General features: G+C 37.7%; 2 protein-coding genes across 8 annotated transcripts in view; both read left to right on the top strand.

Moving 5' to 3' along the window:
* Positions 1–3,135: 3,135 nt before the first annotated feature.
* Positions 3,136–22,534, top strand: LOC133547701 (pre-mRNA-splicing factor 38A). The gene is made up of 10 exons (XM_061893260.1): positions 3,136–3,374; positions 8,588–8,747; positions 12,851–12,972; positions 13,325–13,410; positions 13,485–13,592; positions 17,739–17,842; positions 17,975–18,001; positions 18,112–18,197; positions 21,163–21,211; positions 22,081–22,534. Exons 1-10 carry the CDS (start codon positions 3,245–3,247, stop codon positions 22,124–22,126), a joined length of 918 nt encoding a protein of 305 aa, XP_061749244.1. The 5' UTR covers positions 3,136–3,244; the 3' UTR covers positions 22,127–22,534.
* An 862-nt stretch (positions 22,535–23,396) lies between these two features.
* The window catches only part of LOC133547700 (TRMT1-like protein), a 31,205-nt gene continuing 28,082 nt past the window's right edge, over positions 23,397–26,519 (top strand). For 2 of the 7 annotated variants that reach the window (XM_061893257.1, XM_061893256.1), the window contains exon 1: positions 23,402–23,449. In XM_061893257.1, the coding sequence (XP_061749241.1) occupies positions 23,407–23,449 (43 nt within the window). In that variant the 5' untranslated portion in view covers positions 23,402–23,406. Of the gene's footprint in view, positions 23,450–23,718; positions 23,898–26,519 lie in introns of those variants that run through there. The other 5 variants (XM_061893255.1, XM_061893254.1, XM_061893258.1 and 2 more) reach the window with 4 other exon arrangements.

Below are 26,519 nucleotides of genomic sequence, written 5' to 3'. Positions count from 1 at the left end.
TATATAATAAACAGTTTCTCTTTTAAGCATAGGTTGCATCTTTTATTACCACTGTTGTAAGGTGTGCTGGATGCATGAATTTGCCATGTTATTGAATATTCAACATTATTGTCTTTGAGGTTCCAAATGTGCTTGCTGAGTTCTGTAGAATTCCGCAAGATCTGGTTTCTAAAGGAGGCCTTGTGATTATTCCATCTGGCTTTAAACGCTCCTTTGGTTAATCCTACGTACGTGTTTGTATGTGCTAATGTCCTTGCGTGTTACCTTTGCTTGGTAAACGACTGATGTTTGTAAGCACCTTCCGTTGAGAGGGCAATCAGGTTTCTTGCGACAGTTACATTCATTATTGGTTTCAGAGTCGTTTAGTCTGGGGGTAGGCAGTCCTTTTGCAATTTCTTTGTTGTGGTTTGAAATGATTTATTGTATGTTATTCATACAGCTGTAGCTCAATTTAATGTTATTCTTGTTGAATATTTTTCTTAGGGTGTTGCCTTTGGGGAAGTGTTTGTCGATCAGAGTGAGGAACTTGCGGCCGATGTTGGTTGAGACGTCTTTGCTGAATGGGGGGTTGTACCAGATGATGTTGTTTCGTTTTCTGCTCTTTTTTGGTTGGTTTCCTGGCGTGGGCTCATAGGTAAGGGTGAAGTTGTATCCGCTTTCATCAAGTGCTTTCTGGTACGGGGGGGTTGCTTGGTTGAATTCAGCTTTGCTAGATGACAGCATCGATAGCTTTTTATTAATTCAGGTAGGTATTTTTTTCGTGGTGGTGGGTGGGTGGTTGCTGTCATGGTGCACGTATTGGAGTGTTGTATTGGGTTTCGTGAATGGTTGGTAGCTGTTATTTCTCAGGTTGAAAGTGACGTCGAGGAAGTTGACGGTTTGCTTGTTGGCTTCAATCGTGATCCGTAGGCCGTTCTCTTTGAACATTTGGCATATGCGCTTCTTGGTGTTCTCGCTGCTCCTTGGCGAGGCGCGGCACACTGCCAGTCCGTCATCACGGTAAATACCAAGGTTCAGCTTGAGGACAGCAAGCTGGGAGAGGAGGAAACTCCCAACGAGTTCACACGTTTCTGCTCTGTCAAAACTCTCCATAGTAACGTCAGATGTTGAATTGTTCTTTTTTTGCGATGGTGTACTGTTGCGGATGAGTATAGATTTCTTTGCGGGGATGATGATGTTTCTATCGTTGCCTGTGATTGAGTCGTTTTAATTTAGATTCAGCATTAAATATATATATAGATATATATATATATATATATATATATATATATATATATATATATATATATATATATATATATATATATATGTATATATATACATATATATACAAACCCCGTTTCCATGTGAGTTGGGAAATTGTGTTAGATGTAAATATAAACAGAATACAATGATTTGCAAATCCTTTTCAAGCCATATTCAGTTGAATATGCTACAAAGACAACATATTTGATGTTCAAACTCATAAACTTTTTTTTTATGCAACAACAACACGTGACAAAGAAGTTGGGAAAGGTGGCAATAAATACTGATAAAGTTTAGGAATGATCATCAAACACTTATTTGGAACATCCCACAGGTATGCAGGCTAATTGGGAACAGGTGGGTGCCATGATTGGCTATAAAAGCAGCTTCCATGAAATCGTAAGTAATTGACAAACAAGGATGGGGTGAGGGTCCCCACTTTGTAAGCAAATTGTTGAACAGTTTTAGAACAACATTTCTCAACGAGCTATTGCAAGGAATTTAGGGATTTTACCATCTACGGTCTGTAAAATCATCAACAAGTTCTGAGAATCTGGAGAAATCACTGCATGTAAGCGATGATATTACGGATCTTTGATTCCTCAAGCAGTACTGCATCAAAAACCGACATCAGTGTGTAAAGGATTTCACTACATGGGCTCAGGAACACTTCATTAAACCACTGTCAGTAACTACAGTTGGTTTCTACATCTGTAAGTGCATGTTAAAACTCTACTATGCAAAGCGAAAACCATTTATCAACAACACCCGCTGGCTTGGCCGGGCCCGAGGTCATCTAAGATGGACATATGCAAAGTGGAAAAATGTTCTGTGGTCTGACGAGTCCACATTTCAAATTATATTTGTAAACTGTGGACGTGGTGTCCTCCAGAACAAAGAGGAAAATAACCATCCGGATTGCTATAGGTGCAAAGTTTAAAACCCAGCATCTGTGATGGTATGGGGGTGTATTGGTGCCCAAGGGGTGGTTAACATATGTTGTCATCTAAGCAACGGTATCATAGACGCTCCTGCTTATTTCAGCAAAACAATGCCAAGCCACATGTTACAACAGCGTGGCTTCGTAGTAAAAGAGTGTGGGTACTTTCCTGGCCCGCCTGCAGTCCAGACCTGTATCCCATCGTAAATCTGCAGCGCATTATGAAGTGTAAAACAACAAGACCCCGGACTGTTGAAGGACTGAAGCTCTACATAAAAGAAGAATGGGAAAGAATTCCACTTTCAAAGCTTCAACAATTAGTTTCCTCAGTTCCCAAACGTTTATTGAGTGTTGTTAAAAGAAAAGGTGATGTAACACAGTGGTGAACATGCCCTTTCCCAACTACTTTGCCACGTGTTGCAGCCATCAAATTCTAAGTTAATTATTATTTGCAAAAAAAAAAAAGTGTATGAGTTTGAACATCAAACATGTTGTCTTTGTAGTGCATTCAACTAAATATGGGTTGAAAAGGATTTGCAAATCATTGTATTCCGTTTATATTACCATCTAACACAATTTCCCAACTCATATGGAAACAGGATTTGTATATTAAATATATAAATAATATGTAAATAAATACATTAAAAAACAACAACAATGTATTGATATAATGCCTTTTAATTTAGTTTTTCGTCAACTATAGTTTAAGAGTAATTTTAATTGTTTGATTATCAAAACCTTAAGTAATTGAAAGTAACCACTTTAATATATTGTCCTCATCCCTTGGATCAATATTTTAGTTGAAACCAGGTCGTTTTTAATAGATTTGTTTTATTTTAAAATGTCCTGAACTCGGTGTTTGAGCCTGAATCACACTCCTTACCAAAAGGGGGCAGTGATGTACACTAAATGACTTGCCTACTGCTAATACACGACGAGGAAGAAAGCGAAGTAGTAGAAGAAGAAGAAGAAGAAGAAGAAGAAGAAGAAGAAGACGGAGAAGAAGTCTAGTCTCCAAAAAGAAGCAAAAGCAGACTAGAAAGAAGCACAAGCAGAATAATGGCCAACAGGACAGTCAAAGATGCAACCAGCATCCACGGCACTAATCCTCAGTATTTAGTGGAGAAGATCATCAGGACCAGAATCTATGAGTCCAAGTACTGGAAAGAAGAATGCTTCGGTCTGACAGGCAAGTCGCATGTTTGCATGCTAACATGTGTTTGTAGCACATAGTAGTTTTAAACATGTTTGTAGTACATAGTAGTTTTAAACATGTTTGTAGTACATAGTAGTTTTAAACATGTTTGTAGTACATAGTAGTTTTAAACATGTTTGTAGTACATAGTAGTTTTAAACATGTTTGTAGTACATAGTAGTTTTAAACATGTTTGTAGCACATAGTAGTTTTAAACATGTTTGTAGTACATAGTAGTTTTAAACATGTTTGTAGTACATAGTAGTTTTAAACATGTTTGTAGTACATAGTAGTTTTAAACATGTTTGTAGTACATAGTAGTTTTAAACATGTTTGTAGCACATAGTAGTTTTAAACATGTTTGTAGTACATAGTAGTTTTAAACATGTTTGTAGCACATAGTAGTTTTAAACATGTTTGTAGTACATTGTAGTTTTAAACATGTTTGTAGTACATAGTAGTTTTAAACATGTTTGTAGTACATAGTAGTTTTAAACATGTTTGTAGTACATAGTAGTTTTAAACATGTTTGTAGTACATAGTAGTTTTAAACATGTTTGTAGTACATAGTAGTTTTAAACATGTTTGTAGTACGTAGTAGTTTTAAACATGTTTGTAGTACATTGTAGTTTTAAACATGTTTGTAGTACATTGTAGTTTTAAACATGTTTGTAGTACATAGTAGTTTTAAACATGTTTGTAGTACATTGTAGTTTTAAACATGTTTGTAGCACATAGTAGTTTTAAACATGTTTGTAGTACATTGTAGTTTTAAACATGTTTGTAGTACATTGTAGTTTTAAACATGTTTGTAGCACATAGTAGTTTTAAACATGTTTGTAGTACATAGTAGTTTTAAACATGTTTGTAGTACATAGTAGTTTTAACATGTGTTTGTAATACATTGTAGTTTTGAACATGTTTGTAGTACATTGTAGTTTTAAACATGTTTGTAGTACATAGTAGTTTTAACATGTGTTTGTAATACATTGTAGTTTTAAACATGTTTGTAGCACATAGTAGTTTTAAACATGTTTGTAGTACATAGTAGTTTTAAACATGTTTGTAGTACATTGTAGTTTTAAACATGTTTGTAATACATTGTAGCTTTAAACATGTTTGTAATACATTGTAGCTTTAAACATGTTTGTAATACATTGTAGTTTTAAACATGTTTGTAGTACATTGTAGTTTTAAACATGTTTGTAGTACATAGTAGTTTTAAAATGTGTTTGTAATACATTGTAGTTTTAAACATGTTTGTAGCACATAGTAGTTTTAAACATGTTTGTAGTACATAGTAGTTTTAAACATGTTTGTAATACATTGTGTTTTAAATGTGTTTGTAGTACATAGTAGTTTTATCATGTTTGTAATACATTGTGTTTTAACATGTGTTTGTTGCACATAGTAGTTTTAAACATGTTTGTAGTACATAGTAGTTTTAACATGTGTTTGTAATACATTGTAATTTTAAACATGTTTGTAGCACATAGTAGTTTTAACATGTGTTTGTAGTACTTAGTAGTTTTAAACATGTTTGTAATACATTGTGTTTTAAATGTGTTTGTAGTACATAGTAGTTTTATCATGTTTGTAATACATTGTGTTTTAACACGTGTTTGTAGCACATAGTAGTTTTATCATGTTTGTAATACATTGTGTTTTAACACGTGTTTGTTGCACATAGTAGTTTTAACATGTGTTTGTAGTACATAGTAGTTTTAAACATGTTTGTAATACATTGTTTTAACATGTTTGTAGTACATAGTAGTTTTATCATGTTTGTAATACATTGTGTTTTAACACGTGTTTGTTGCACATAGTAGTTTTAAACCAGTGTTTGTAATACATTGTGTTTTAACGTGTGTTTGTAGCACATAGTAGTTTTAAACATGTTTGTAATACATAGTAGTTTTAAACATGTTTGTAGTACATCGTTTTAACATGTGTTTGTAGTACATAGTAGTTTTAGACATATTTGTAGTACACAGTAGTTTTAAACATGTTTGTAGTACATGGTAGTTTTAAACATGTTTGTAATACATAGTTTTAACATGTGTTTGTAGTACATAGTAGTTTTAGACATATTTGTAGTACACAGCAGTTTTAAACATGTTTGTATTACATAGTAGTTTTAAACATGTTTGTATTACATAGTAGTTTTAAACATGTTTGTAATACATAGTAGTTTTAAACATGTTTGTAGTACATAGTAGTTTTAACATGTGTTTGTAATACATTGTGTTTTAACATGTGTTTGTAGTACATGGTAGTTTTAAACATGTTTGTAGTACATAGTAGTTTTAACACATGTTTATAGTAGTTTTAACATGTGTTTTTAATACATAGTAGCTTTAACATGTGTTTGTAATACATAGTAATTTTAACATGTGTTTATAGTAGTTTTAACATGTGTTTGTAATACATAGTAGTTTTAATTTGGACTATTAATATGTGTCATCATTTTAACTTTAATTTTCAAACCAACTTATTAAATATACGCTGTCTTGACCAAAGTCAATAAATGAATGAATCAGACCCACACGTGTATTTCCACCATCAAAAACTATTAGATATATTGTTAACATCTGCCTGTAATTTACATCTATTTAATACACTCATTTTTTTTTTTTGCATCAGTTTTGGTATGTGCGCCATTTTCCTGTTACTTTCTTTCTTTCTTTTAGTTTATTTGGAACATGAACACACTTACAGCATAATACATCACACCATTTCATATCATTTATGTTTACATCATGTCCGAAAAGGAGTAGGAAGAAGCAATCAATCAATCAATCAATCAATCAATCAATGTTTATTTATATAGCCCTAAATCACAAGTGTCTCAAAGCGCTGCACAAGCCACGATATCAGCGGTATGGAGCCCACATAAGGGCAAGGAATAACTCACCCCAGTGGGACGTCGGTGACAATGACTATGAGAAACCTTGGAGAGGACCGCATATGTGGGCAACCCTTCTCACTTTTTGTAAGTTACCGCCAACGATGTAATGATCCATCTTAATAGCTACGGCTATAGCATATAGCAGTTAGCATTCCATGACCCACAATGCACATCTGCCATGACCCTCCCCTGCCAAATTCTTATTGGTTGACGTGTCTGTGACGATTGCTGACATTTTCTTCGTCTGTTCCACGAATGAGATAAATAATATTGTTTGATATTTTACGGTAATGTGTTAATAATTTCACACATAAGTCGCTCCGGAGTATATGTGGCACCCCCGGCCAAATTATTTAAAAAACTGCGACTTACAGTCTGAAAAATACGGTACCCAGCACCCCTTGCTGCACTTACTCTTCCGGGACGCTGCAATATACACCCACCCGCTACCGCCTACCCTGCCCACCTCAACGTCCTTATGCTCTCTCAGGGAGAGCATGTTCCGAATTCCAAGATGCTGTTTTGAGGAACGTAAAAAAAAAAATAATGCACTTTGTGACTTCAATAATAAATATGGCAGTGCCATGTTGGCATTTTTTTTCCATACCTTGAGTTGATTTATTTTGGAAAACCTTGTTACATTGTTTAATGCATCACAACAAAACTAGGCATAATAATGTGTGTAAATACGTATCGGTTGATATCGGAATCGGTAATTAAGAGTTGGACACTGTCGGAATATCGGAAATCGGCAAAAAAGCCATTATCATGCAACTCTATTTTCAACCCTTTGTGAGGATTATTATTATTTCCTCGTCTAAACTGGAAGATATAAACATCTCATCACCCGTAATCCCACCCAGTGAGAGCAAATATTGTACAGTAAGCGTTTTTTTTATTATTTGTATTTCTTGTTTAGCACTGTGCAATACTGCTACATGATGCTTAATGTTTCACTAAAACTGCATCAGTTTTAGCATACATTGTCTCACACGTGTAGCTCATTCTCCTTAGATTCAGAATAGAAAAAATATAAGGTTCTTGATCATCATTCAATCAATCAATCAATCAATGTTTACTTATATAGCCCTAAATCACTAGTGTCTCAAAGGGCTGCACAAACCACCACCACATCCTCGGTAGGCCCACATAAGGGCAAGGAAAACTCACACCCAGTGGGACGTCGGTGACAATGATGACTATGAGAACCTTGGAGAGGACGAAAGCAATGGATGTCGAGCGGGTCTAACCTGATACTGTGAAAGTTCAATCCATAATGGATCCAACACAGCCGCGAGAGTCCAGTCCAAAGCGGATCCAACACAGCAGGAAACCATCCCAAGCGGAGGCGGATCAGCAGCGCAGAGATGTCCCCAGCCGATACACAGGCGAGCAGTACATGGCCACCGGATCGGACCGGACCCCCTCCACAAGGGAGAGTGGGACATAGGAGAAAAAGAAAAGAAACGGCAGATCAACTGGTCTAAAAAGGGAGTACATTGGTACTAAAGTACTCTTTCTTGTCTCTTATTAAGTCTGTTATGATTAGTAGTGTTGTTGTTGTGGTTGAAGGGACACACAGATGTTGTGATGCGCCTGTAAAATGAATACCCCACCAAAATACGTAAATATTACATGTTGTTATGAATGTGCCTCCCACATATGGCCTGTTTATTTCTGTTTCGCTTTCCTGGAATTCCCCCTCACATTCCAGTGATATATCTCGAGAAATGGACAGACGACAAGAAATCTCTGGCTTCAGCCATGATATTCTTTACTTTCTCTCCGGAGCACACCGCTGAATTTGGGTCATGATCAAAATCCCCAAAAATATTTGTGAATCTCTGTAAAAATGTATATTTTGATCATATCTGTTTCCTCGCAAACTGTAAGTGTCTTGGTCTTATAAATCAGAAGTATATGATAATAGCGACAATAAAAAGTCAACATATTTTACCATTTTACTGCTACTTTAATCCGATTCTTTTTCCAATGCCGCGTCTCAATTGGTACACTTTTGTACTTTACATTTACTCTTTTTAGTGCCTAAGTGCAATCCCTTTGGAGCGATCTGCACTCTGAATAGTCACCATCTTGGCTACATGGGGGAAAGACTATCCAAAGAAAATTTCCGTAAGGTGGTGTAAGACACAAAAAATAAAAAACCTCTTGAACGATGACAAGGAAACAAAGCGATTTGGCGCTCTGGCCCTTACTAAGTTGATATCTGGCAGGGCCTGTTTGTGCGTCCCTCATTTAATGATTTAATGCATTACTTTTTCCTTTTGTTATTCCACAGCTGAGCTGGTTGTGGATAAAGCCATGGAACTGAGATATGTTGGCGGAGTGTTTGGTGGAAACATCAAGCCCACTCCCTTCATCTGTCTTTTGCTGAAGCTGCTGCAGATCCAACCCGAAAAAGACATTATTGTGGAGTTCATCAAAAACGAAGATTTTAAGTGAGTAGAATCTAATGTTTGATGTAGGGCTGGGTGATACGGCCTTTTAATTATTATCTCGATATTTTTTGGGCCATGTCACGATACACGATATATATATCTCGATATTTTGCCTGAGACTTGAATAAACACTTGATGCATATAATCACAGCAGTATGATAATTGTATGTGTCTTCATGAAAACATTAATACATGCTCATTTTAAACTTTCATGCAGAGAGGGAAATCACAACTAAGTCAATTGACCAAAAGTGTATTTATGAAACAGTTATTAAGCAGTGGCACAAACATTCATGTCATTTCAAAACAGAAAGTACAAGATTGTCAGAGACATTTTAAAACAAGCTATCAGTGCACTTTTGTGCATGATGTCACTAAGATGACATATCAAAACAACACTAAATTAAAGTGCACTATTTGTACAGAATGCCACTACAATAGTTTAAAACAAATAAAGTGCACTTTTGTGCATGATGTCACACAAGATATTTAAAAAACTGTCAAATAGAAATGAGTTGCATAATAGAAAATCAAATAGTGTATGTCCTTCGTTCTGTGGTAGGTTCCTGCGGACGTTATCTCCTTCTGTTGCTGATTTTTTTTTCATACGGTGTTGATCTGGAAATTGTTGTTTCGGCATTTTGTGGATGTGGCACAGAACGGAGATGTTGACATGTAGTTTCAAACACTCTTCATTCTCTAGTAGGTGACTTTTCAAATGATGCTACATTAGTAGAGCTGCTACTTTTTGTAGCAACGCTTTTGCTGCATAATTGTTCAACTTATTCCCGCTTAAAGCCAAACCACCGCCTGACGATGCACCCCGTGCTGTTTTTCTTGGGAATTAACTCTACCTCCATTTGTTACCAGATTCGCACCTTCTCTCTCTCGTATTACCACTCTCAACGCACTGTTAGCATCACAGCTAATGTTACCCATGTAGGCTTCCTCTCTGCTCGGGGAGGGCGTGTGACGTTGCACACGTGACGTATGTAAGAAGGTGCGCTTGCTGTCTGAGAAGGAGAGACGGGAGAGTGGGAAGAGCCTGTAGTGTAATGCCAGCAGCTAAAAGCAACTGCGTGAGAATGTATACTAGAATATCACGATATAGCCATTTTCTATATCGCACAGAGACAAACCCGCGATATATTGGGTATATCGATATAATGTCCAGGTCTACTTGCCTAGCTTGGCAAATATGCATGGTATGGCACGTGAATGGGGCATTGTTTGGTTTTGTTATTATTTTTAATTTCTCTATTGCCGCAATAGATTATTCCTTTTACCTGCATTGTTAGCTGCCATGTACTAGCATTTTTTCACTATTTAAAACACATTAAAAAGTGCAATTCCCCTTTTAAAGGCCTACTGAAAGCCACTACTACCGACCACACAGTCTGATAGTTTATACATCAATGATGACATATTAACATTGCAACACATACCAATACGGCCGATTTAGTTTACTAAATTACAATTTTAAATATCCCCGGAGTTTCCTGTTTAAAACATCGCGGAATGATGATGCGTGTTTGTGACGTTATTGGTTGGAGGGGACATATTAGCCCCGCACCACTTGCGGCTAAAAGTCGTCTCTTTTCATCGCGCAATTACAAAGTATTCTGGACATCTGTGTTGCTGAATCTTTTGCAATTTTTCAATTAATAATGGAAAATAAAAGTCAAAAGATGGAGGTGGGAACTTTTAGCCTTTGGCCACACATCCACACGGTGTTTCCTTGCTTAAAATTCCCGAAGGTGAAGCTTTACTATGGATCAGAGCGGTCAAGCGAACATGGATCCCGACCACTTGTCAACTGGCAGGTTTCGGTGACAAAATTGTAGTAAAAAGTCGCCATTTACCGGGGATCAGCGTAGCTTCTGTCCTGCTGCAGCTTCCAGACTTCTCTCAGACACTGGCGTCAACACACCCGTCAATAGTACCTCTCCAACACTCAGGTACTATTTAACACACTAAAACACTAGCAACACAATAGAAAGATAAGGGATTTCCCAGAATTATCCTAGTAAATGTGTCTAAAAACATCTGAGTCACTCCCAATACAATCACCTTTTTTTTTCTTCCTTCACTCTAAAGTTCCTCATCTACAAATTTTTCATCCTCGCTCAAATTAATGGGGAAATTGTCGCTTTCTCGGTCCGAATAGCTCTTGCTGCTGGAGGCTGACATTATAAACAATGTGAGGATGTGAGGAGCCCTCACTCCAGTGACGTCATCGTCTGCTACTTCCGGTACAGGCAAGGCTTTTATATTAGCGACCAAAAGTTGCGAACTTTATCGTGGATGTTCTCTACTAAATCCTTTCAGCAAAAATATGGCAATATCGCGAAATGATCAAGTATGACACATAGAATGGACCTGCTATCCCCGTTTAAATAAGAACATCTCATTTCAGTAGGCTTTTAAGCAATGTCGCTTAACACCTCAACCCTCACTTAAAAAACCCCATCAAACTAGGGCAGATACTCGATATATCGTGGGTTTGTCTCTGTGCGATATAAGAAATGACTATGTTGTGATATTCGAGTATACATTCTCACGCAGTTGCTTTTAGCTGCTGGCATTACACTGCAGGCTCTTCTCACTCTTTGTTGTCTCTCCTTCTCAGACAGCAAGCGCACCTTCTTACATAGGTCACATACCTATACACCCTCGCGGAGCAGAGAGGTAGCAGCATGGGTAACATTAGCTGTGGTGCGAGTGGTAATATGAAAAGGTTCAGATCTGGTAAAATCTGGTGCCAATCTGGTAACAAATGAAGGAAGAATTAATTCCCAAGAAAAACAGCAGGGGTCCATCGTCTGGCGGTGGTTTGGCTTCAAGTGGGAATATGTCGAACAGACAACAGTAATTTGTCAAGTGTGGGGCAAAAGTGTTGCTACAAAAAGTAGCATTACTGCTATAATGTTACATCATTTGAAAAGTCACGCACTAGAGAATGAAGAGTGCTTGAATATCCGCATGTCAACATCTCCATTCACTGCCACACCAACAAAATGCCAAGACAAACATTTCCACATCAACACCGTATGAAAAGAATAGTCAACAACAGAAGGAGATAACGTCCACTGTAACCTACCACATAGCAAGTGATTTCCTATTATGCAGATCATTTTTATTTGACAGTTTTTGAAATATCTTGTGTGACATCATGCACAAAAGTGCACTTTACTTGTTTTAAACTATTGTAGTTGCGTACTGTACAAAAAGTGCACTTTAATTTAGTGTTGTTTTGATACGGCGTGGCGCAGTGGGAGAGTGGCCGTGCGCAACCCGAGGGTCCCTGGTTCAAATCCCACCTAGTACCAACCTCATCACGTCCGTTGTGTCCTGAGCAAGACACTTCACCCTTGCTCCTGATGGGTGCTGGTTGGCGCCTTGCATGGCAGCTCCCTCCATCAGTGTGTGAATGTGTGTGTGAATGGGTAAATGTGGAAGTAGTGTCAAAGCGCTTTGAGTACCTTGAAGGTAGAAAAGCGCTATACAAGTACAACCCACTTATCATTTATCATATGTCATCTTAGTGACATCATGCACAAAAGTGCACCAATAGCTGGTTTTAAAATGTCTCTGACAATCTTGCACTTTCTGTTTTGGAAATGACATGAATGTTTGTGCCACTGCTTAATAACTTTTTAATAAATACACTTCTGGTCAATTGACTTAGTCGTGATTTCCCTCTTTGCATGAAAGTTTAAAAGTAGCATACATGAATGCAGTATGAAGAAGAATGTTTGAATGTAGACACAGAATCATCATACTGCTGTGATTATATGCATCAAGTGTTCATTCAAGGCTAAGGCAAAATATGGAGATATATATCTTGTATCGTGATATGGCCTGAAAATATTAAGATATTAAAAAAAAGCCATATCGCCCAGCCCTACTCTCTACTATACTTTGAACTTGACATGATTTATTTTGTCACCCGTTACTACAGAACCAGAATAAGTCTGACATGCTGCTGCTTCTGCAATAGTGACAAAACTCCACTATTAGCTATTGTTCTATGGAGATCTTACATTTGCGAAAGTTTGGCAAATGTAGAAAAAAAACATAATTGATTTTTTTTTTTGTTTCAGATATGTTCGTTTACTTGGAGCCATGTACATGCGGTTAACAGGCACGGCAGTGGATTGTTACAAATACCTGGAGCCCTTGTACAATGATTACCGAAAAATAAAGACGCAAAACAGAAACGGGGGTAATGTATGTTTTAAATATTGAATGATATCTGTCTGATTCATTTAATTTGTCATCTAGTAACCATAGTAATGTTAATGTGCTTTCAGCACCACAATAAGAAATTCTAATAGTTCATCTATATGTATATAAAAAGTGTACAATGTGTGTGTATGTGCGTGCGTGCGTGGCAATGATTCACACCTTGGGTTCATTTAATCAGCGCAATCGCTCCTCCACATGCAATACATAGTAGATATGATCAATTGTAGACATTGTCATTAACATGAGAAACAAAATGACATAACAAAGATCAGATTATGCCATTGCAAGAATGAGGTGGTGGGTGTTTCTAATAAAGGTCTCCATTCCAGAGTTTGAGTTAATGCACGTGGATGAGTTCATCAACCAGCTTCTTCACGAAGAGCGAGCATGTGACATCATCCTGCCCCGGCTTCAGGTATCTTAAAGCGTGTCTTACTGTATATCGCCACTTGTTCCACTGAAGTATCTGCTGAAACTTTTGTGTCTCAGAAAAGACAAGTCCTTGAGGAGGCCGAGTTGTTAGACCAACGTATCAGTGCTCTGGAAGAGGACCTCGATGAAATGGAGAGCAGTGAGGAAGAGGACGAAGAAGAGAGGGTAACGATGCACTTAGGGATGGGTATCGTTTATATTTTAACCGATACTAACACCAAACTAGACATTCCATTTGAACAGACTAGTAATTCAAATACTTCAATTATACAAATGACATGATAACCACAACAAATTGTCATAACCATTGCAGCAACACAAAACATAAAGAATGCGCTAAAAATGATTGACTTGTGTTGTATTATTGATGCTCATAATTCCGGGCGCTCCTAAATGCAACCTCGTTCATTTCGAATAGTTATTGGTGCATAATAAGGAAGTGCTGTATTGTTGTGGCTACTGGCTAGCACCGTGGCTTTTGCCATCTTTCATAATCTTTATTTGAGCATCACATGTTTCTGGTCTTTTTTGTTTAATATAAATGTTAAAAAGTGATAACAACACAGGAAAAGTAGAATCTCTATTCACAACCGTAATTGGTTTTGGAACAGGGTCGTGAATAGAAAAGTATGTATACTGAAGCAAATTTCTCACTAAGAAACAACGTAGATATGAATAATGGGTTCCAGCCTCAACTAAAGTCCGTGTTTTGATGAAAGTATGTACACATTAGGTAGGGCTGGGCAATATGGCCTTTCATTATTATCTCGATATTTTTAGGCCATGTCACGATATACATCTGGATATTTTGACTTAGCCTTGAATGAACACTTGATGCATATAATCACAGCAGTATGATGATTCTATGTGTCTACATTCACACATTCTTCTTCATACTGCATTAATAAATGCTCATTTTAAACTGTCATGCAGAGAGGGAAATCAGAACAAAGTCAATTGAGCAAAAGTGTATTTATTAAACAGTTATTAAACAGCGGCACAAACATTCATGTCCTTTCAAAACAGCAAGTGCAAGATTGTCAGACATTTTAAAACAAGCTATTAGTGCACTTTTGTGCATGATGTCACTAAGATGACATATCAAAACAACACCAAATTAAAGTGCACTTTTTGTACAGAACGCCACTACAATAGTTTAAAACAAATAAAGTGAACTTTAGCACATGATTTTACACAAGATATTTCAATAACTGTCAAATAAAAATGAGCTGCATAATAGGAAATCAAATAGTGTATGTCCTTTGCTATGTGATAGGTTACTGCGGATGTTATATCTTTTTTTTGACTATTTTTTTCATACGGTGTTGATCTGAAAATGGTGTTGATGTGCAAGTTGTTTTGGCATTTTGTTGGTGTGGCACCGGCCGAGATGTTGACATGCAGAGTTTCAAGCACTCTTCATTCTCTAGCGGGTGACTTTTCAAATGATGCTACAATTTAGTAGTGGCGCTACTTTTTGTAGCAACGCTTTTGCCGTATACTTGACATATCCCACCGCCAGATGATGGACCCCGCGCTCTTTTCCTTGGGGATTAATTCTTCCTCCATTTGTTACCAGATTCGCATCTTCTCTGTCTCGTATTACCACCTGCACCTGCCACAGAAGTTAGCTGCCACAGCTAACTTTACCTATGGTACATTCCTTTCTGCAACCTTTGTATGACATTGCACGTGCGACATCATGTGATGTATGTAACAAGGTGCGCTTGTTTTATCACTTTTTGAGAAGCAGAGACAGAAAAACGTGAGAAGAGCCTGTAGTGTGATGCCTGCAGCTAAAAGCAACTGCGTGAGAACGTATACTCATTATAGTTATTTTCTTTATCGCACAGAGACAAACCCGTGGTACTGTATATCGAGTATATTCGATATATCGTCCAGCCCTTCTTTGAAGACAATATAACGTGGTGTACAGTAGTGTATATCAAATAAACATAAGGAGGTGATGAATTAACTATCTCTTTATTAACAAGCTAAAACAACGAGTAGCTTAAACTGTGCTCTATGCACTGCTCTGCCATTGCACAAAAGTCCCGTTGGTGCCCTCACAAACTATCATTAATCACAAAAATCCTGACCCTTTAACAACCATATTGCCACAGTGAGAAACAAAATGAGCTGCTGATGAAAGGAGAGAAAGGAGCAATACCACAATAATATCGTGACGTGAGATTTTGATATCAATACATCCCTAATATTCAATATTTCCTAAGTGTGTGACAATTGGTTCATGACTGCTTCATTAATCATTGTTAGCTTGAAATTAGCAACTTGCTAGTCTTGGGGCAGGGGTCTCAAACTCAATTCTCCTGGGGGCCACTGGATGCAGAGTCTGGGTGAGGCTGGGCCGCAAGAAAAAATGTATTTAAAAAAAATGTTGCATACTCCTCAGCATGTCTAGTTGTATAATGACGTTTCAAATTGTATCCCTTGTGCAGCGCAACTTTCTCTGTGCAAATAAGACACGTCATGGTGCTCCTGTGCTCAACAAAGAAATATTGCATCTCCCACTTTTCCTGGAATTGTCTTTGATCATCACTGACCTTTCTCTTCACTGCAGGCTTTGAAAAAGACATGTCTGGTGTCTAGCCGACGCAAGGAAAATAATTTTATTTCCGCAATGTCTGTAGTTCCGCTTTTCCTCCCTACAGCAACACGGCGGGGGTCACTATAGACAGCAATTTTAAACTACACAAACAAGTCAATGGCGTTTTAAAATCGTGTTTTTATCACCTTCGTCTTTTAGTAAAGGTTAAACCGTTTTTATCTTTTAACCTTATTGAACAAGTGGTTCATACTTTTATTTCAAGTGGCCTGGACTACTGCAATGCACTTTATGCTGGCATTAGCCAAAAAGCTCTCTCCCGGTTGCAGTTAGTCCAGAACGCAGCAGCAGGACTTTTAACAGGGGCCAGGAAACGCCAGCATATAACCCCAATTCTTCAGAGTTTGCACTGGCTCCCTGTTCATTTTAGAATTGATTTTAAAACATTGCTGTTTGTTTTTAAATCTTTACATGGACTGGCACCTCAATATATCTCGAACCTCATCCAAATTTACATTCCTGCGCGCGCTCTGAGGTCCGAGAGCCAGTTCCAGCTCGTGGTGCCCAAGACCAGAGTTAAGACCAGGGGAGACAGGGCCTTCTCTGTGGTCGGCCCTAAGCTCTGGAACACTCTGCCCCTCCATGTTCAAACTGCTTCCACAGTGGAGTTTTTTAAGTCTCGTCTTAAGACCCACTTTTATTCTTTGGCTTTTAACACTACGTGAGTTGTGTGGTCCTCTGTCCTCTGTTGTCCTCTGTGTTTTTTATACACTTTGATTTCTATTTTATTGTTTTAATTGATTTTACACTTTAAAATAGTTTTTAATCATATTTGTTTTTATATTGTTTTTATTGGTTTTATATTTATTTATTTTTTGTTTTTATTCAGTCATTGGTGGAGAATAATATTGTTTTTTGTTTTCTTAATATTGTTTTTAACATGGCTGTGCAGCACTTTGGAAACGTTATTGTTGTTTAAATGTGCCATATAAATAAAGTGGATTGGATTGGATAATAGTCGGGAAAGTACCTGGATAGTTAGCGCAAAAAAGTGACTGCTCCTGGAGGGTTCTCCGGCGTCATATAGAAATATATGTAGTGTTCATCGTGTGAGGCAATGCAAATTAATCAAGAAAAAAAAAACAATAACGGTTTGAATTGGTCCAGATTATCAGGGACTGTTATTACTGACGGACAGGTGTCGCGGTGTGACTGCAGCCAGGCACGTAAGAAAACCCTCGTCTCCATGGCAACGTATCTGTGGCTTTCACTTATTTGCCGCTTTTCCACTAATGCAGAGGTAGGCAACCCAGAATGTTGAAAGAGCCATTTTGGACCCAAATAACACAACGCTCTCAAGCGCCATTCACATAAAACTCGCGAGCCCCACCAACATTAAACTTTCATAATAAGGTGGGGGCCGCAAATTAACGTCTCGCGGGCCGTGTGTCTGGGAACCCTGTCCTGGAAGGGTGGGGTCATGTGTGAACACAATCCACAGAACCCTGCTGTGCACCAACCAAGCGGGTCGAGAGCGGTTGAGAGATGGGTCTCAGTCCGCTTGCACGTGAGTCTTTGTTTGACTTGAACACAAGACCAACCGTCTACATCTTCTATTTATGTCATAACGCTTACTCGACTTGTGATATCTATCCATTTTCTACCGTTTGTCCCTACCAGGGTCGCACATTCGCACTCACATCATGTGAATTTTGGCTTTGCTGACTTTGTATTTCTGCTTCCAGCCAGAGAGAGTCGTCACTCCTGAACCTCACAGACGTGGTTACCGTGAGGACCGAATTCGCCGTTCCCAGTCGCCTCGTCATAAACGGAGTCGCTCACCGAGACGGTTGGTCTTTTAGTTATGACAAAAAAGTTATTAATGCAACTATTTTATTATTGACAGCTATTAAGAAGGTTAAGTGTGTATTCAATCGGTATTCTAATACTCAGCTATTTTGTGTGTGTTTTTTGTTTTTAGGAGGAGCCGATCTCCAAAGAGACGAAGGTGTGTGTGAATTCCACATATTAAACATTAACAATGCCGACCAGTGGTGTCCACAAATTGTCTTGGAGATTTCTAACAATGTCATTAATAAGACTATCATGTTTTTAAAGCCTTTCTCCTAGAAGAGAGCGCCATCGCAGTAAAAGCCCCCGTCGCCACCGCAGTCGGTCTCGAGAACGACGCCATCGATCCCCAGGTAAGCTCTGTGATGTTTTTAAAGTGGACAAGCACATTTTTGCCTCAGAGGTTTTACAATCCATGAAGAAAACATAATTTCTCTCTTCTTAAAGGAGAACTGCCCTTTTTCCCCCCTATAATTACAAATCCTTTTGTAAGAACACATATGTTTTTGTTTTTTATGCATTCTAAATTGTAAATACATTTTAGCAAAAATCAGCTGACAATAGAGTCAATGGGAACTTCTATATGACGCCCTCGAAATAAACATCTTGAAAAACGCCAGTAATACTCCATTTACATCTCAAGACCTGAATATCAAGCAAGTATTAGCAATAGTGGTATTTTAAGCTATAATCACAGAGTGCTAACTGCTTTATTGACATATTGAGCCGCTAAGATGTTGCATCGCCTCTTGGTTGGTAAAAGTTAATTCTTGATTGTAAATCATGCTTCTCATCTGGATAGTAGAAAGATGTAGCCATAAACCAAGAAGTCGCTCAACTTTGACAAAAAAAAAAGACGCTCGTTTGCGGCAACTTTTTTTTTGTAACCTGGGTGACAATTGTGATTAATTTTTTATCCAAACGGGAAGATATAAAGGTCCCAACATTTGGCATATTAGTGAGAGCAGACACTGTAAAGTGATTGTTTTATTATGTTGGTAGTTTTTATTTCTTGTTTAGCACTTAAGAATACTGTTACGTGATGCTTACTGTTTCCCAAAAGGATCGGCTTATCACACAGATTGTAAAACTTGTAGGTCATCCTCTTTATATTCAGGTTTGAAAAAATATAAGGTTTTGGATCACCATTTTTCCTAAAGTAGTAGTGTTTGTTGTCTCTCATGAAGTGTGATACAAGTAGTAGTTATTGTTTATGGAAATAGCATTTGTTGTGATGTGTCTGTTAAATCAATACACCGCCATATGCTTAAAATGAGCTTAATATGTAAATATTACATGTTCTTATGAATGTGCCTCTAACTAAATTACATCTATATTTACAGGGTGTGTATCAAACCCTGTAAATATAGATGTAATATAGTTACTTGTGCCTGTTACTAAATTACCTATATATTTACAGGGTGTGTATAAAACCCTGTAAAAATATTTATGTAATTTAGTTACAGGCACATTTATAAGAACATGTAATATTTACGTATTTTGCTACGGCGGTGTATTAATTTAACAGACACATCACAACAAATGCTATTTCCATAAGCAATAGCAACAACATTTACAGGGTTTGTGTTAAACCGGGCGGCACGGTGGATCAGGGGTTAGTGCACGTGCCTCACAATATAAAGGTCCTGAGTAGTCCTAAGTTCAATCCCGGGCTCGGGATCTTTCTGCATGGAATTAGCATGTTCTCCCCGTGGCTGTGTGGGTTCCTTCCTAATGATGTGACGACTTCTCCAAGGTGTATACCGCTTTCCACCCAAATGCAGCAGAGATAGGCTCCAGCACCCCCCGTGACCCCGAAAGGGACAAGCGGTAGAAAATAGATGGATGGATGGATGGTGTAATAAACCTTGATGGAGGCTTTTGGATGTTTTTAGAGTGCTAGAATGCGGAATAGAGCGATTCCCGCTGGCTACTTTGTTAGCTGACTTTTGCTAGCATTTATTTATGACTTAGAATGCATAGAAAAAACTAAACATATATATGTTCTTGTCTTACATAAGGGTTATAATGAAAATCCCCCAAAAAGTGCAGTTTCTCTTTAAATATATTTTTATTTCAAGATTTTTTCAAGTATATATTGAATATGGAATTATAATCTATATTTCAAAAAGATGTATCAAATTAATTAATGTTAATTGTGATTTAATTTATTAATATCTTTTAGCTATGTTAATCTTATTTTTAACTTGAAATGTTATATGCCTGCAAATTGCTCCGCCCTCTTCTTGTGCTCCACTGTGGGCAACAACACTGTGATATCTATGAAGCACACTAAGGCCATGCAGCACAAAGATTATATATTTTACCAGCTGCGAAAAAGAGGTCTCACTCTGTCACGAGACTTGGCTGGTGATTTTGGCGGTTTTAGGATAAATTATATCGAATAAATAGTGTCAAATATTCATTAGAAACTTCAAAGGTGTGTGAGGAGTGTGTAAAATGTAGACAACGCTTTATTTTATTTACTTTTTTTATGTAACTCATCTATTTATTACACAAGCTATTGAGAAATGGCGTCACATCAAGCTGACTTAATACTATGATGTAACACAGTGTATCAGTATAGTGAGATAGTACATGTACTTTAAACTGTATTTTAAATGAGAGCATACTTACATTGAGGAAAATGTTAATTGTGTGTGTCATAAGTCGCTGGCACGCGTCTGCAGCCGGACAAAAGGAAACCAAAACCCCTACGTAATAAAGTTCATGTTCTGTTGTTTAATAAGGTTTAAAACAGCAAATAATGTTGCATATTGACGTACTTGACAGCTGTGGAAAGTCAATCAAAGCCAACATTTCCTCCAATCCATGGGAAATATTTTAAAAAGACTAACCTGAAATTGTGACCAGTATAGACGTTTATTTGTTAAGTGTGTTGTCTGAAACCACAGTTTGTTCAACTATGCTAGCACTGTGATTGGTAGGCGCGGACGAGGAAAAGCCACAAGTTCAACATTCAATACTTATTACTCAAAAAACTGTTCAGCACTTTATATTGACCAGATGTTTTATTTTAGTGAATAAAACACACTACATTTGTTCAAAAATATACCTTTTAAAGCAACTCTTTGTTTATTTCTGTTTTTATAACAATGTAATTAATTTACATGAAATAGTACAATTTAAAGGCTTTTCTCAGTATTTTGTAGGTGAGCATAATTAATTACTAAACACAATTAATTACCGTAATCGCTTATTACTTCATTAATTTTATAATTTGTTTGACAGCACTAATTTGAACGCAGTGAGTTTTGGTGGTGAATTATTTTGTCTTTTTTCTTTCTTTTGAAACAGGTCACCACCGAAGCCACAGACATCGCAGCCACTCAAAGTCCCCAGAGAGGTAAACTTACTTTAGAATGACTTAGTCTATATCAATGGTTCCCAAACTTTTGCAGGCTGCCGCCCCCTTGGCTCCCCAGTGAATTCCTAGCGCCCCCCCCCCACAGACACATATGGAAACAAACACCTCTATCTTGATATTTGGTATGCTGCAATTTGAAAAGAGAAAGGTTAAACACAAATGTGTATTTCACAAATAAAACCCAATTTAGTAAACCAATTAATTTTTTAGCAGTTTTAACTGTTTCAGCAACATAGAATGGTAAATAAACATTCCACCAGTAACCTTCATTGTCTCACACTTAATATTAATGGTATGGATGTGCTTGATGCAGGGACATAAGCTTCTCAACATCAGGCTGGAACTCATTAAGAAGAAGTCGTAGATCCCCGCGGTCAGTAATTTTCAGTCGGTTTCTTTGCTTGGAAAGAAGCAAGGCGACTGCACTGAAGCCCCGTTCTACTAAATATGATGTTGGCGTGTGGTAACCGAACCCTGATGCGTCGTCCACTGACTCGTCCTGCTGCAGGTGTTGTGTAAAAATCGTCAAACAAACGTTCGAACTTCTGACTTCGACTTCGGACTGCCGCCCCCGTACCGCCCCCTTCTTCCTCACCGCCCCCCCAGATCTTTCCACCGCCCCCAGGGGGGCAGTACCGCCCACTTTGGGAACCACTGGTCTATATCTATCTAGGGTTTATATCTTTAAAACTATCCATAAAGCTTTATAACTTACTTTTTCCCATATCCCTTGATCTATAACTTACTCTATAATTATCCATGTATTTTTATAACTTACTCTGTAATTATCTATATATCTCACTCTTGAGTTAAATTCACATTTAAATCTGTTTGCTTTCTTTCCACAGGAGTTCCAAAAAGAGTCACAAGAAGAGCCGAAGAGGAAAGGAATAGTTTATTTGAATTGTTTTATTTTTTATGTTTTTTTAAACCTACTAACCGGTAACTGAATTTCAATTGAGAGTTCTGGGAATTGGACTGCCTGTGTGATGTGTCTTTATGTGCCAGATTACAAACTGTCTTGTTGATACTTCAGCTCATACTGTATCATTTTCTCATGATTAAAGTCACTTTTGAACGCATGCAAATGAAAATACTGGCACTGAAAGAAAAGTAATACCATATTTCTGAGAAAAGGTTGACTGCAAAAATGTGTACATTCCAATTAGTAGAAAGGGATCACTCTTGTTTTAGACAGTAGTGAGTAGTAGGTAGTACAGTCACATCTTGATAGTAAAAAGAAAATACCTGAGCAATATGTTGAATCAAATGGAACATAAATAAATCTTTGAATTTTTTAAATGTGGTATTGTATTCAATATAATTGATATTTACATAGTTTTTTTACATACTAGTGATTTAGGGCTATACAAGTAAACTCTCCTTTGTGGAGGGAGTCCGGTCCGATCCGGTGGCCATGTACTGCTTGCCTGTGTAAAGGCTGGGGACATCTCTGCGCTGCTGGTCCGCCTCTGCTTGGGATGGTTTCCTGCTGGCTCCGCTGTGAACGGGACTCTCGCTGCTGTGTTGGATCCGCTTTGGACTGGACTCTCGCGACTGTGTTGGATCCATTATGGATTGAACTTTCACAGTATCATGTTAGACCCGCTCGACATCCATTGCTTTCCTCCTCTCCAAGGTTCTCATAGTCATCATTGTCACCGACGTCCCACTGGGTGTGAGTTTTCCTTGCCCTTAAGTGGACCTACCGAGGATGTCGTAGTGGTTTGTGCAGCCCTTTGAGACACTAGTGATTTAGGGCTATATAAGTAAACATTGATTGATTGATTGATAAACATTGATTGATATTAAATGCATAAATGTTTCGTTATTGTATTTGATGTAAAAGTACATTTTACCTGTGTTGCAAGACTTTTCAAATTAAAAAAAAATCAGCCGTCAAAGTTGGAAACAAATCTGCCTAGGACACATTTAAAAGATTTTGAGATACATATTGGATGTTTTGAGTTTACATTTTCCTCGTCACTTCCAGGACATATGACGTAACTACGTACGTACGTAACACGTGCACGCGCATGATCTTTGAGTGTTGTTAGTTGTTGAATAGCAATTTAGATTGCTGTTATTAAATGTAATTGCATGTCCATAATGTATTTTATCAGAACAACAACATGACTGTAAATTGTTTGTTGCTTCTCTTGGATTACGTTTGCATGTGTGCACGCGCTCCATGCGCGTACGTGTTGAGGAGCGCGGGTGAGTGGCAGCCTTAAACACCAATCTCTTTTTTAAGTAATTATGAAAAATATAGACTGTTTTAAAAAAAAGCATGCTCTGTTAAACTACTAATGGTAACATAAGCTGGAGGAAAAAGTTTTAAAAAGGCCCTCTAAACGGAATTAACACATTAATTTGGGTCAAAAAACATAACGTTGCGAAACGGAGACGTAGTTGCATGCGGTATTACGAACATTGCGTACACACACAGCGGGTTTAGTAACGTAACAATGACGTAGTTGCGTGCGGTATTACGAACATTGCGTGTACACACCGCTGGTTTAGCAACGTAACGGTGACGTAGTTGTGTGCGGTATTACGAACATTGCGTACGCACACTGCTGGTTTAGTAACGTAACAATGGCGGACACGGAGCAAAATGAAGCAGACTCCGCTCAGCTGCACCAGGAGGCCGTCGATAAGAAACGTAAGTTAAATTCACATGTTTGACCTTTTATTTATTTTTTTGTACTCAAATATGAGCTGGGCCTATGCTTCCGTACTAGTAATTTTAGCCCCGCTTCACAAATTCAAGTTTATCATCGCTTAACTTAACATTGGCCTCACCGCGGAGCTCCGCCGTAGGACCCAAATAATAACAAAAGGCTAGCTTAGCTTAGCACATGTAGCCAACTTCACTAAACTTTCTCTTTTTATAAGCAAATTAATGCATTAAAATAATTTGGACTTAAATATTTTCTTTTGGAACTGTACAAGACTGCCTAATTACACTCGCAACATATGTTTAAGGATCAACGTTAAACGACGTAAGTAGTGTACTTGTTTAATGGTTTTGTATCATAAACAAACGAACATCTCCATTTAGTCTACATAACATTTAACAATATTCTCTTAACTAGGATTTTGGAAACTATTAAAAGTTTCAGTCATTGTTCTATGAATTCTTCCTCACCATCAATGATTATATTTTCACAGCATTTTGTTTTTGAGAAAGCATTGGATGTTGAAAAGTAGGAATTTTTTTATGATGGCTCAAACATAATATATATCTACATTTTCTTGTGCTATAACGAGAGGGATTAAAAAATTGGGCCGTCAAATTATACGAATTGACTCATGTGATTAATTACCAAAAATGATGACATAAATCATGTTCAAGCTTAGTATTGCAACTTATTTTGACCGTACAAGCTCTTGTAGCTTTACCGCTGTACGGTCAATGCATTCGTCTACAAAAATGGGTGCGGAGAACCCGACTACTGTGCTCGCTGGAAAATGTTTCTCTAAAATACAGCCTGAAAGAACTTTATATAAAACTGTTACCAAATTTAAAAACATTCCTGGACGACATTCTGACAGTAAAAGTTAATTTGTGTACATATGTTGGGGTCTTTTCTTCCGATCATTTTGATTATGCAAGCTCGTCATTAAACATGATTAATCCAAATTCCAAAATGATTAAACAAATTTATTATTTGATAGCCCTGAAAATGTAAACATGTATTATTTTGAAGCAGGGGTGTCAAATCTACGGCCTGCGGACAGGTTTTATCCGACCCACGAGATGAGTTTGCCAAGTATTATAGTGAGCTGCTTTTTTTTTACAAAATAAACTGCTGTTCTAAATGTGTCCACTGGATGTCACAATAGCAATTCTGTTAGGCAAGCAAACAGTTTATACTGGGGCCAAGCAAGAGGTACACAGTAAAGCGGGACTGTGGCTCCTCCTCCTCCACCCACATGAAACTTAAAACCTGCCGTTTTATGTCTTCTGCTTCGAACACATCGTCATTTGGCGCCCTCCTTGCCCCAAAATGTCTCTGTCAAACACGAGAAAAATAAACTTAACCCTTTTGAATAGCTTTTACCTCCGTTTGTTACAGTTTGTTGAGTTAGCTCCGGATTGATACATGGACATGACAAAGGAGGTATTCGATACCTCGGCGTAGGGCTGGGCGATATATCGATATACTCGATATATCGCGGGTTTGTCTCTGTGCGATATAGAAAATGACTATATCGTGATATTGGAGTATACGTTCTCACGCTGTGGGCATTACACTACAAGCTCTTCTCACTCTTTCTTGTCTCTCCTTCTCACAGAGACGTAAACCAAGCGCACATTCTTACATATGTCACGTGTGCAACGTCACATGCTCACGCGGAGCAGAGAGGTAACGACATTGTAACGTTAGCTGTGATATTAAAGGTGAGGTGTGAATCTGGTAACAAATGGAGGAAGAATGAATTCCGAAGAAAAACAGCCCGGGACCCATCGTCCGGCGATGGTTTGGCTACAAGCGGGAATATGTTCAACATTTATGCGGCAAAAGCGTTTCTACAAAAAGTAGCAGCACTGCTAATGTAGCAGAATTTGAAAAGTCATCCGCTAGAGAATGAGGAGTGCTTGAAACTCCGCATGTCAACATGCCCGGCCGGTGCTGCACCCACAAAATGCCGAAGCAACCATTTTCAGATAAGCGGCGTATGAAAAAAAAAGGTCAACAACATAAGGAGATAACATCCGCAGGAACCTACCACATAGCGAAGGACATACACTATTTGATTTCCTATTATGGAGCTCATTTTTATTTGACAGTTATTGAAATATCATGTCTGACATCATGCACAAAAGTGCACTTTATTTATTTTTAACTATTGTAGTGGCGTTCTGTACAAAAAGTGCACATTAATTTAGTGTTGTTTTGATATGTCATCTTAGTGACATCATGCACAAAAGTGCACTAATAGCTTGTTTTAAAATGTCTCTGACAATCTTGCACTTTTTGTTTTGAAATGACATGAATGTTTGTGCCACTGTTTAATAACTGTTTAATAAATACACTTTTGGTAAATTGACTTAGTTGTGATTTCCCTCTCTGCATGAAAGTTTAAAAGTAGCATATAGGAATGCAGTATGAAGAAGAATGTTTGAATGTAGACACATAGAATCATCATACTGCTGTGATTATATGCATCAAGTGTTCATTCAAGGCTAAGGCAAAATATTGAGATATATATTGTGACATGGACTAAAAATATTGAGATATCAAAAAAAGGCCATATCGCCCAGCCCTACCTCGGAAAG

This window comes from Nerophis ophidion, unplaced genomic scaffold (genome assembly GCF_033978795.1).
Source record: "Nerophis ophidion isolate RoL-2023_Sa unplaced genomic scaffold, RoL_Noph_v1.0 HiC_scaffold_159, whole genome shotgun sequence".
Taxonomy (NCBI): Eukaryota; Metazoa; Chordata; class Actinopteri; order Syngnathiformes; family Syngnathidae; genus Nerophis; species Nerophis ophidion.
This window is presented reverse-complemented; position numbering and strand designations above follow the sequence as displayed.